This window comes from Nerophis lumbriciformis, linkage group LG26 (assembly GCF_033978685.3).
Source record: "Nerophis lumbriciformis linkage group LG26, RoL_Nlum_v2.1, whole genome shotgun sequence".
NCBI classification, from domain to species: Eukaryota; Metazoa; Chordata; class Actinopteri; order Syngnathiformes; family Syngnathidae; genus Nerophis; species Nerophis lumbriciformis.
Window position 1 is genome coordinate 12233331 of NC_084573.2, and position 14170 is coordinate 12247500.

The 14170-nt window shown below is 38.7% G+C and overlaps 1 protein-coding gene across 1 annotated transcript in view; it reads right to left on the minus strand.

Annotated features, from left to right (window-relative positions):
* LOC133623895 (apolipoprotein B-100-like) overlaps positions 1-14170 on the minus strand; it is a 174227-nt gene that overhangs the window by 130933 nt on the left and 29124 nt on the right. The window contains exon 29 of the mRNA XM_072916126.1: positions 10197-10845. Coding sequence (XP_072772227.1) covers positions 10197-10845 — 649 coding nt within the window. The remainder of the gene's footprint in view (positions 1-10196; positions 10846-14170) is intronic.

Below are 14170 nucleotides of genomic sequence, written 5' to 3' on the forward strand. Positions count from 1 at the left end.
AACTTTATGAAAATGAATCGTAATAAAGCGCACCGGGTTATTAGGCGCACTGTCAGCTTTTGAGAAAAATTGTGGTTTTTAGGTGCGCCTTATAGTGCGGAAAATACGGTAAGACTTTTAAATTAATTGTGATAGTAGGCTAATATAGACACTTACATCATGTCTTGTCTTCATTATAACACTTATATAGGACTTTTAAAGTCATTTTGATACTAGGCTAAAATAGCTAATATAGACACTAAGATCATGTGTTGCCTTCACTATAACACTTTTTAAACTTGACTTTGAACTTTTATAGTCATTTTGATAGTAGGCTAACATAGCTAATATAGACACTTACATCATGTGTTGCCTTCACTATAACACTTTTTAAAGTCATTTTGATAATCGGCTAATATAGCTAATGTAGACACTTACATCATGTGTTGTCTTCACTATAACACTTATATAAGACTTTTAAAGTCATTTTGATACTAGGCTAATACAGCTAATATAGACACTTACATCATGTGTTGCCTTCACTATAACACTTTTTAAACTTGATTTTGAACTTTTATAGTCATTTTGCTAGTAGGCTAATACAGCTAATATAGACACTTACATCATGTGTTGCCTTCACTATAACACTTTTTAAAGTCATTTTGATAGTTGGCTAATGTAGACACTTACATCATGTGTTGTCTTCACTATAACACTTATATAAGACTTTTAAAGTCATTTTGATAGTAGGCTAATATAGCTAATATAGACACTTACATCACGTGTTGTCTTCACTGTAACACTTATATAAGACTTTTAAAGTGATTATGATAGTAGACTAATATAACTAATATAGACACTTGTATCATGTGTTGCATTCATTATATCACCTTTAATTTTTTGCGGCTCCTGACAGATTTTGTTGTTGTTGTATTTTTGGTCCAATACGGCTCTTTCAACATTTTGGGTTGCTGATACACTAAGACGATAATACACTGATATCGACCGTGTCGATATTTGGATCGACCCACTTACCTCGACTCGCCATAAGAAAAAGAAAGTTTTTTTTTTTTTTTTTCCCAATTCCGCCATGTTGTTAGACTTACATTGTTGACATTAGAACGGCAATTCCCGTAAAACGTCACCGTTCGTGTCCGTCCTCTATGAGAGAGAATCCGGAACCGGTCCAATCACGGGTCGCGAAACACCAGCCGCCGATATCACCTCCCTACTTCCGATTGGGTTGCTATATTTAGGAAGCCACCCTCGGCTTTATAAAGAGGACGCGGGCGCACGTTACAAAGAGAATAGCTTCCAACATGGCGAGGGAGGCGCAGACGGCGGCCGACATCCGCAAGAAACTGTTGCCTTCACTATAACAGTTATATAAGACTTTTAAAGTCATTTTGATAGTAGGCTAATATAGCTAATATAGACACTTACATCATGTGTTGCCTTCATTATAACACTTACCGTATATATGACTTTTAAAGTCATTTTGATAGTAGGCTAATATAGGTAATATAGACACTTACATCATGTGTTGCCTTCACTATAACACATATAATACTTTTAAAGTCATTTTGATGGTTGGCTAATATAGACACTTTCATCATGTGTTGCCTTCATTATAACACTTATATAAGACTTTTAAAGTCATTTTGATAGTAGGCCCATCCATCCATTTTCTACCGCTTGTCCCTTTCGGGGTCGCTAATATAGACACTTACATCATGTGTTGCCTTTATTATGACACTTATATAAGACTTTTAAAGTCATTTTGATAGTAGGCTAATATAGCTAATATAGACACTTACATCATGTGTTGCCTTCATTATAACACTTACCGTATATATGACTTTTAAAGTCATTTTGATAGTAGGCTAATATAGGTAATATAGACACTTACATCATGTGTTGCCTTCACTATAACACATATAATACTTTTAAAGTCATTTTGATAGTTGGCTAATATAGACACTTTCATCATGTGTTGCCTTCATTAAAACACTTATAGAAGACTTTTAAAGTCATTTTGATAGTAGGCCCATCCATCCATTTTCTACCGCTTGTCCCTTTCGGGGTCGCTAATATAGACACTTACATCATGTGTTGCCTTCATTATGACACTTATATAAGACTTTTAAAGTCATTTTGATAGTAGGCTAATATAGCTAATATAGACACTTACATCATGTGTTGCCTTTATTATAACACTTATATAAGATTTTTAAAGTAATTTTGATAGTAGGCTAAAATAGCTAATATAGACACTTACATCATGTGTTGCCTTCATTATGACACTTATATAAGACTTTTAAAGTCATTTTGATAGTAGGCTAATATAGCTAATATAGACACTTACATCATGTGTTGCCTTCATTATAACACTTACCGTATATATGACTTTTAAAGTCATTTTGATAGTAGGCTAATATAGGTAATATAGACACTTACATCATGTGTTGCCTTCACTATAACACATATAATACTTTTAAAGTCATTTTGATAGTTGGCTAATATAGACACTTTCATCATGTGTTGCCTTCATTAAAACACTTATAGAAGACTTTTAAAGTAATTTTGATAGTAGGCCCATCCATCCATTTTCTACCGCTTGTCCCTTTCGGGGTCGCTAATATAGACACTTACATCATGTGTTGCCTTCATTATGACACTTATATAAGACTTTTAAAGTAATTTTGATAGTAGGCTAATATAGCTAATATAGACACTTACATCATGTGTTGCCTTTATTATAACACTTATATAAGATTTTTAAAGTAATTTTGATACTAGGCTAAAATAGCTAATATAGACACTTACATCATGTGTTGCCTTCATTATAACACTTACATAAGATTTTTAAAGTCATTTTGATAGTCGGCTAATATAGACACTTACATCATGTGTTGCCTTCACTATAACACTTATATAAGATTTTTAAAGTCATTTTGATAGTTGGCTAATATAGATACTTACATCATGTGTTGCCTTCATTATAACACTTATATAAGACTTTTAAAGTCATTTTGATAGTAGGCTAATACAGCTAATTTAGATACTTACAGTATGTGTTGCCTTCATTATAACACTTATATAAGACTTTTAAATTAATTGTGATAGTAGGCTAATAGGGGCAGCACGGTGGCAGAGGGGTTAGTGCATCTGCCTCACAATACGAAGGTCCTGAGTAGTCTTGGGTTCAATCCCGGGCTCGGGATCTTTCTGTGTGGAGTTTGCATGTTCTCCCCGTGACTGCGTGGGTTCCCTCCGGGTACTCCGGCTTCCTCCCACCTCCAAAAACATGCACCTGGGGATAGGTTGATTGGCAACACTAAATTGGCCCTAGTGTGTGAGTGAGTGTGAATGTTGTCTGTCTATCTGTGTTGGCCCTGCGATGAGATGGCGACTTGTCCAGGGTGTACCCCGCCTTCCGCCCAATTGTAGCTGAGATAGGCTCCAGCGCCCCCCGCGACCCCAAAGGGAATAAGCGGTAGAAAATGGATGGATGGAGTAGGCTAATATAGACACTTACATCATGTGTTGCCTTCACTATAACACTTATATAAGACTTTTAAAGTCATTTTGATAGTTAATATAGCTAATATAGACACTTATATCATGTGTTGCCTTCATTACAAACCTTATAGAAGGCTTTTAATTTTTTGCGGCTCCTGACAGATTTTGTTGTTGTTGTATTTTTGGTCCAATACGGCTCTTTCAACATTTTGGGTTTCTGACTCATTAAGACGATAATACACTGATATCGACCGTGTCGATATTTGGATCGACCCACTTACCTCGACTCGCCATAAGGAAAAGGAAGTTTTTTTTAGTTTTTTTTCCAATTCCGCCATGTTGTTAGACTTACATTGTTGACATTAGAACGGCAATTCCCGTAAAACGTCACCGTTCGTGTCCGTCCTCTATGAGAGAGAATCCGGGCCCGGTCCAATCACGGGTCGCGAAACACCAGCCGCCGATATCACCTCCCTACTTCCGATTGGGTTGCTATATTTAGGAAGCCACCCTCGGCTTTATAAAGAGGACGCGGGCGCACGTTACAAAGAGAATAGCTTCCAACATGGCGAGGGAGGCGCAGACGGGGGTCGACATCCGCAAGAAACTGTTGCCTTCACTATAACACTTATATAAGACTTTTAAAGTCATTTTGATAGTAGACTAATATAGCTAATCAGAGGTGGGTAGTAACGCGCTACATTTACTCCGTTACATCTACTTGAGTAACTTTTGGGATAACTTGTACTTCTAAGAGTAGTTTTAATGCAACATACTTTTACTTTTACTTGAGTATATTTATAGAGAAGAAACGCTACTTTTACTCCGCTACTTTTATCTACATTCAGCTCGCTACTCGCTACTAATTTTTATCGATCTGTTAATGCACGCTTTGTTTGTTTTGGTCTGTCATAGTGCCTGCGTTTCAACAAATAGTCACTGGTGACGTTCACTCCGTTCCACCAATCAGATGCAGTCACTGGTGACGTTGAACCAATCAAACAGAGCCAGGCGGTCACATGACCCGACTTAAACAAGTTGAAAAACTTATTGGGGTGTTACCATTTAGTGGTCAATTGTACGGAATATATACTGTACTGTGCAATCTACTAATAAAAGTTCCAATCAATCAATCAAAATTGTGAAGGAAAAAAGACCCTTTTTTTTCAACCGTACATCTCGTCAAAAGCCTAAAGACTGACTACACAGTTCCTGTCTTCACAATAAAAGTGCCGCTCCATCGCGCATGCGCTTTCAAAATAAGAGTCTCCGAAAGCCAGCGCAAACAAGCTAGCAAGCTACGGAGTTTGCCGCCAATGTATTTCTTGTAAAGTGTATAAAAACGAATATGGAAGCTGGACAAATTAGATGCCAAAAACCAAACACTTTCATGTGGTATTAGACAGAAAGGAGGAACTTTTTTTCTCCTCCATTTGAAAACGTGGCCGTTATCATCACTGCTGTCTGATTCCAATCAATGCAAGTCATCAGAATCAGGTAATACACCAACTTATATTCTAGTCTTCATGAAAGAAAGGAATCTATATGTGTTAAACATGCATGTATATTCATTAAAACACCTTTAACATGTAAACAAAAACGGCAAAATAAATAAATATAAATTATATACTGTATATATCAATGTATATATATATATATATATATATATATATATATATATATATATATATATATATATATATATATATGTGTGTGTGTATTAGAGATGCGCGGATAGGCAATTATTTCATCCGCAACCGCATCAGAAAGTCGTCAACCATCCGCAATCCACCCGATCTAACATTTGATCAGAACTGCATCCGCCCGCCATCCGCCCGCACCCGCCCGTTGTTATATATCTAATATAGACGATGCAAGGCATTAGTGAGGTTATAAAGCTTTTGCCTGTTAAAGAAAGGAGACTGATCCAACGCAGCACAGACATTCGCGTGCCACGCTGTCACGACCCAGACGCACACCAGTGCGCAATCATATGGGAGGCGCGCTGAGCGCACCTCCAAGCGCGTCTCGCTGCCGGCGACGGCCGGGTATATGGGCCCGACGCTCCAGCGCCATCCATTTTCAGGGCTAGTTGATTCGGCAGGTGGGTTGTTACACACTCCTTAGCGGGTTCCAACTTCCATGGCCACCGTCCTAGCTGCTGTCTATATCAACCAGGGTGAGCCCCAACCCTTTCGTGAGCGCACTGCGCGCGGAGTGACCCCTGTTACGAGCCCCCGGCCACGGGGGTGGCGGGCAGGTAAGCTGCTTACCTGCTGCGCGTGACGCCGGCCGCGGCGAAGGCGGACGAGGCGGGGTGTCGGTGCGGTGGGCGCGGTGGTGACCCTGGACGTGCGTCGGGCCCTTCTCGCGGATCGCCTCAGCTACGGCTCCCGGTGGGGCCCTCTCGGGGGAAGGGGCCTCGGTCCCGGACCCCGGCGAGGCGTCGGGGGCCTTCTCCGCTCCGTAAAAGTGTCCATCTCTTTTTTTTTTTTCTTCTGTTGTGGCATATGCAGCAGGTGCCTGCTCGTTTTTCGTATGTGGGTAACAACATTTAACTATGTATATATTGTAATGTTCCCAGGAACGTAGGCTCATAGACTTATTCGTTTGTCTCGTATTTATTGTAATAAGATGCAATGTAACCACACAACAGCTCCAATGTGCGTCTCCCCTCTTTCCCGGCAAAACTCGAACTAACACTTCCTGTCAACAACGTCACTTTCCTAACTTGCCCGGAAGTCCCGCCCCCCAGCCAAAGCCATTGGCTAACACCCCGTAGCTAGCCGTTACATCATATTTCCGAATTGGTTTAACTGCCACCCGCCTGAATCTATTTAAAATCTAATTTTTTAAAATTTTAATCGCCCGACCCGACCCGACCCGACCCGCTGATAAAATCTAATTTTTTAAAATTTCATCCGCCCGATTCGCGGATAATCCGCGGACTCCGCGGTTGTGCCCGCAAACCGCGCATCTCTAGTGTGTATATATATATGTGTGTATATATATATATATATATACATATATATATATATATATATATATATATATATATATATATATATATATATTTATATATATATATATATATATATATATATATATATGATATGTGTGTGTATGTTACTCATCAGTTACTCAGTACTTGAGTAGTTTTTTCACAACATACTTTTTACTTTTACTCAAGTAAATATTTGGGTGACTACTCCTTACTTTTACTTGAGTAATAAATCTCTAAAGTAACAGTACTCTTACTTGAGTACAATTTCTGGCTACTCTACCCACCTCTGTAGCTAATATAGACACTTACATCATGTGTTGCCTTCATTATAACACTTACCGTATATATGACTTTTAAAGTCATTTTGATAGTAGGCTAATATAGGTAATATAGACACTTACATCATGTGTTGCCTTCACTATAACACATATAATACTTTTAAAGTCATTTTGATAGTTGGTTAATATAGACACTTTCATCATGTGTTGCCTTCATTATAACACTTATATAAGACTTTTAAAGTCATTTTGATTGTAGGCCCATCCATCCATTTTCTACCGCTTGTCCCTTTCGGGGTCGCTAATATATACACTTACATCATGTGTTGCCTTCATTATGACACTTATATAAGACTTTTAAAGTCATTTTGATAGTAGGCTAATATAGCTAATATAGACACTTACATCATGTGTTGCCTTCATTATAACACTTACCGTATATATATGACTTTTAAAGTCATTTTGATAGTAGGCTAATATAGGTAATATAGACACTTACATCATGTGTTGCCTTCACTATAACACATATAATACTTTTAAAGTCATTTTGATAGTTGGCTAATATAGACACTTTCATCATGTGTTGCCTTCATTATAACACTTATATAAGACTTTTAAAGTCATTTTGATAGTAGGCCCATCCATCCATTTTCTACCGCTTGTCCCTTTCGGGGTCGCTAATATAGACACTTACATCATGTGTTGCCTTCATTATGACACTTATATAAGACTTTTAAAGTCATTTTGATAGTAGGCTAATATAGCTAATATAGACACTTACATCATGTGTTGCCTTTATTATAACACTTATATAAGATTTTTAAAGTAATTTTGATAGTAGGCTAAAATAGCTAATATAGACACTTACATCATGTGTTGCCTTCATTATAACACTTACATAAGATTTTTAAAGTCATTTTGATAGTCGGCTAATATAGACACTTACATCATGTGTTGCCTTCACTATAACACTTATATAAGATTTTTAAAGTCATTTTGATAGTTGGCTAATATAGATACTTACATCATGTGTTGCCTTCATTATAACACTTATACAAGACTTTTAAAGTCATTTTGATAGTAGGCTAATATAGCTAATTTAGATATTTACAGTATGTGTTGCCTTCATTATAACACTTATATAAGACTTTTAAATTAATTGTGATAGTAGGCTAATATAGACACTTACATCATGTGTTGCCTTCACTATAACACTTATATAAGACTTTTAAAGTCATTTTGATAGTTAATATAGCTAATATAGACACTTACATCATGTGTTGCCTTCATTATAACACTTACATAAGATTTTTAAAGTCATTTTGATAGTAGGCTAATATAGACACTTAGATCATGTGTTGCCTTCACTGTAACACTTTTTAAACTTGACTTTGAACTTTTATAGTCATTTTGATAGTAGGCTAACATAGCTAATATAGACACTTACATCATGTGTTGCCTTCACTATAACACTTTTTAAAGTCATTTTGATAGTCGGCTAATATAGCTAATATAGACACTTACATCATGTGTTGTCTTCACTATAACACTTATATAAGACTTTTAAAGTCATTTTGATAGTAGGCTAATATAGCTAATATAGACACTTATATCATGTGTTGCCTTCATTACAAACCTTATAGAAGGCTTTTAATTTTTTGCGGCTCCTGACAGATTTTGTTGTTGTTGTATTTTTGGTCCAATATAGCTCTTTCAACATTTTGGGTTGCTGATATCGACCGTGTCGATATTTGGATCGACCCACTTGCCTCGACTCACCATAAGGAAAAGAAAGTTTTTTTTGTTTTTTTTTCCCAATTCCGCCATGTTGTTAGACTTACATTGTTGACATTAGAACGGCAATTCCCGTAAAACGTCACCGTTCGTGTCCGTCCTCTATGAGAGAGAATCCGGGCCCGGTCCAATCACGGGTCGCGAAACACCAGCCGCCGATATCACCTCCCTACTTCCGATTGGGTTGCTATATTTAGGAAGCCACCCTCGGCTTTATAAAGAGGACGCGGGCGCACGTTACAAAGAGAATAGCTTCCAACATGGCGAGGGAGGCGCAGACGGCGGCCGACATCCGCAAGAAACTGTTGCCTTCACTATAACACGTATATAAGACTTTTAAAGTCATTTTGATAGTAGGCTAATATAGCTAATATAGACACTTACATCATGTGTTGCCTTCATTATAACACTTATATAATACTTTTAAAGTCATTTTGATAGTTGGCTAACATAGACACTTTCATCATGTGTTGCCTTCATTATAACACTTATATAAGACTTTTAAAGTCATTTTGATAGTTGGCCCATCCATCCATACAACCATCCATTTTCTACCGCTGTCCCTTTCGGGGTCGCTAATATAGACACTTACATCATGTGTTGCCTTCATTATGACACTTATATAAGACTTTTAGAGCCATTTTGATAGTAGGCTAATATAGCCACTTACATCATGTGTTGCCTTGATTATAAAACTTATATAAGATTTTTTAAGTCATTTTGATAGTCGGCTAATATAGCTAATATAGACACTTACATCATGTGTTTCCTTCATTATAACACTTATATAAGACTTTTAAAGTCATTTTGATAGTTGGCTAATATAGATACTTACATCATGTGTTGCCTTCCTTATAACACTTATAGAGGACTTTTAAAGTCATTTTGATAGTAGGCTAATATAGATACTTACATCATGTGTTGCCTTCATTATAACACTTATATAAGACTTTTAAATTAATTGTGATAGTAGGCTAATATAGACACTTACATCATGTCTTGTCTTCATTATAACACTTATATAAGACTTTTAAAGTAATTTTGATAGTAGGCTAATATAGACACTTAGATCATGTGTTGCCTTCACTATAACACTTTTTAAACTTGACTTTGAACTTTTATAGTCATTTTGATAGTCGGCTAATATAGCTAATATAGACACTTACATCATGTGTTGTCTTCACTATAACACCTATACAAGACTTTTAAAGTCATAGTAGACTAATATAGACACTTATATCATGTGTTGCCTTCATTACAAACCTTATAGAAGGCTTTTAATTTTTTGCGGCTCCTGACAGATTTTGTTGTTGTTGTATTTTTGGTCCAATATGGCTCTTTCAACATTTTGGGTTGCTGATACACTAAGACGATAATACACTGATATCGACCGTGTCGATATTTGGATCGACCCGCTTGCCTCGACTCACCATCAGGAAAAGGAAGTTTTTTTTGTTTTTTTTGTTTTTTTTCTCCAATTCCGCCATGTTGTTAGACTTACATTGTTGACATTAGAACGGCAATTCCCGTAAAACGTCACCGTTCGTGTCCGTCCTCTATGAGAGAGAATCCGGGCCCGGTCCAATCACGGGTCGCGAAACACCAGCCGCCGATATCACCTCCCTACTTCCGATTGGGTTGCTATATTTAGGAAGCCACCCTCGGCTTTATAAAGAGGACGCGGGCGCACGTTACAAAGAGAATAACTTCCAACATGGCGAGGGAGGCGCAGACGGGGGTCGACATCCGCAAGAAGCTGGTGGTGGTGGGCGACGGAGCGTGCGGGAAGACATGTCTCCTGATCCTCTTCAGCAAGGACGAGTTCCCGGAAGTCTACGTGCCGACCGTGTTCGAGACTTACGTGGCGGACATCGAGGTGGACGACACCAAAGTCCAGCTGGCCTTGTGGGACACCGCCGGGCAGGAGGACTACGACCGCCTGCGTCCTCTCTCCTACCCGGACACGGACGTCATTCTCGTGTGCTTCTCCGTGGACAGCCCGGACTCGCTGGAGAACATCCCGGAGAAGTGGGTGCCGGAGGTGAAGCACTTCTGCCCCAACGTGCCGGTCATCCTGGTGGGCAACAAGAAGGACCTGCGCCACGACGACCACGTCAAGCAGGACCTGGCCCGCCTGAAACTGGAGCCGGTGCGGCCCGAGGACGGCCGCGCCATGGCCATGCGGATCGGGGCGTACGACTACGTGGAGTGCTCGGCCAAGACCAAGGAAGGCATCTGGGAAGTGTTCGAAACCGCCACACGGGCGGCCTTACAGAAACAATCCTCCAAACGCTCCGGCTGTCTACAATGCTGCGTTTTGATGTGACTTTACACCAAAGACCCGCCTGGACGAGGCCTACTTTTTGGGCAGGTTTGGATCAAGCCGGCTCCCAAAGACACTCGTGATTTTTAAATGACTAAAAAAAAAAGAAAGAAAAAAAGGACTTCTTCTTTTTTGCCTTCTACAAAGACTGCATATCTGCCATTTTTAAAGCAGTAACTTTTGCACTATGTGTTTTTAAGTTAAGTCCGTGTAGAGAGCGGTGGTTCTCGAACCTGTTTTTTCCACCGAGGACCACCTCAGATAACACTCAAGTGCCAGGGTAATGTCCGACATGAATGTGGGGTAGCGTGGTAGGCCTAAGTATTCATAGAAAACAAGGCCGAGGGTTTATTTGACGATATTTTTGTCCACTGTAACATTACACAAACATCGGGGGGTGAGAGGTAATACCATTTATCTTGACTGCAGTAACATAGTAGGCCTAAATATTCATAGAAAACAAGGCAAAAGGTTTATTTGACAATATCTTTGTCCACTGTAACATTACAAACAATGCACAAACATCGGGGGGTGAGAGGTAATACCATTTATCTTGACGCAGTAGTAATGTCCAACATGAATGTGCGGTAGCGTGGTAGGCCCAAGTATTCATAGAAGACAAGGCCGAGGGTTTATTTGACGATATTTTTGTCCTCTGTAACATTACACACAATGCACAAACATCAGGGGGTGAGAGGTAATACCATTTATCTTGACTGCAGTAGCGTAGTAGGCCTAAGCAGTCATAGAAAACAAGACCGAGGGTTTGTTTGACAATATTTTTGTCCACTGTAACATGAATGTGCGGTAGCGTAGTAGGTCTAAGTATTCATAGAAAACAAGGCCGAGGGTTTATTTGACGATATTTTTGTCCTCTGTAACATTACACACAATGCACAAACATCAGGGGGTGAGAGGTAATACCATTTATCTTGACGGCAGTAGCGTAGTAGGCCTAAGTATTCATAGAAAACAAGGCCGAGGGTTTATTTGACGATATTTTTGTCCTCTGTAACATTACACACAATGCACAAACATCAGGGGGTGAGAGGTAATACCATTTATCTTGACTGCAGTAGCGTAGTAGGCCTAAGCAGTCATAGAAAACAAGACCGAGGGTTTATTTGACAATATTTTTGTCCACTGTAACATGAATGTGCGGTAGCGTAGTAGGTCTAAGTATTCATAGAAAACAAGGCCGAGGGCTTATTTGACAATATTTTTGTCAACTGTAAAATTACACACAATGCACAAACATCAGGGGGTGAGAGGTAATACCATTTATCTTGACGGCAGTAGCGTAGTAGGCCTAAGTATTCATAGAAAACAAGGCCGAGGGTTTATTTGACGATATTTTTGTCCTCTGTAACATTACACACAATGCACAAACATCAGGGGGTGAGAGGTAATACCATTTATCTTGACTGCAGTAGCGTAGTAGGCCTAAGCAGTCATAGAAAACAAGACCGAGGGTTTATTTGACAATATTTTTGTCCACTGTAACATGAATGTGCGGTAGCGTAGTAGGTCTAAGTATTCATAGAAAACAAGGCCGAGGGTTTATTTGACAATATTTTTGTCAACTGTAAAATTACACACAATGCACAAACATCAGGGGTGAGAGGTAATACCATTTATCTTGACTGCAGTAGCGTAGTAGGCCTAAGCAGTCATAGAAAACAAGACCGAGGGTTTATTTGACAATATTTTTGTCCACTGTAACATGAATGTGCGGTAGCGTAGTAGGTCTAAGTATTCATAGAAAACAAGGCCGAGGGTTTATTTGACAATATTTTTGTCAACTGTAAAATTACACACAATGCACAAACATCAGGGGGTGAGAGGTAATACCATTTATCTTGACGGCAGTAGCGTAGTAGGCCTAAGTATTCATAGAAAACAAAGCCGAGGGTTTATTTGACAATATTTTTGTCCACTGTAGCATTACACAAGCATCGGGGGTGAGAGGTAAAACCATTTATCTTGACGGCAGTAGCATAGTAGGTCTAAGTATTCATAGAAAACAAGGCCAAGGGTTTATTTGACAATATTTTTGTTCACTGTAACATTACACAAACATTGGGGGCGTGAGAGATAATACCATTTATCTTGACTGCAGTAGCATAGTAGGCCTAAGTATTCATAGAAAACAAGGCAGAGGGTTTATTTGACAATATTTTTGTCCACTGTAACATTACACAAACATCGGGGGAAAGGGGGGTGAGAGGTAATACCATTTATCTTGACTGCAGTAGCATAGTAGGCCTAAATATTCATAGAAAACAAGGCAAAAGGTTTATTTGACAATATTTTTGTCCACTGTAACATGAATGTGCGGTAGCATAGTAGGCCTAAGTATTCATAGAAAACAAGGCAAAAGGTTTATTTGACAATATCTTTGTCCACTGCAACATTACAAACAATGCACAAACATCGGGGGGTGAGAGGTAATAGCATTTATCTTGACGCAGTAGCGTAGTAGTAATGTCCAACATGAATGTGGGGTAGCGTGGTAGGCCTAAGTATTCATAGAAAACAAGGCCGAGGGTTTATTTGACGATATTTTTGTCCACTGTAACATTACACACAATGCACAAACATCAGGGGGTGAGAGGTAATACCATTTATCTTGGCTGCAGTAGCGTAGTAGGCCTAAGTATTCATAGAAAACAAGGCCGAGGGTTTATTTGACAAGTATAACATTACACACAATGCACAAACACCAACATATTTATCTTGACACATACAAACATGTACTTCAGGGGGAGTGGGAACAAATTGTGTCTAGTTCCAAGCCCCTTTAATGCAGTGCCTGCAGGGGGCGCTGTGAGGCAACAGCATCTCCATGTAAATAACTATGTTGACACATGCAGATGAAAAAAAATAAACATGAAACTTAAACTGGGGTGTGGCAGAAAATAATTGAGAAGTCAAATCAGTAAATTTACTTTTAATTATTGAAAGCAGTCAAACTTGTTGCGCCAAGTTGAAGTGCACTCCTTTTTGTCATCGCAATTTAGCTTCCAATATTTACTTGTATGTTAAACAGTATTTCGGCAAAAATGATAGTCATATTTTTAAATTATTTATTTCATAAATTTTTCATGTGTTTGCCACCCAGTGAAACTGATTGTGGTCTCTTGTTTATCGCTGTTAATTGGTTCCGGACATGACCGCGGGAAAATACATTTCCGGGGAGTAGGAATAACAAAACGAATGTTTACATTAAGAGCAATTAAAAAACTGTTTACATCCTTCTAAATAAATGTT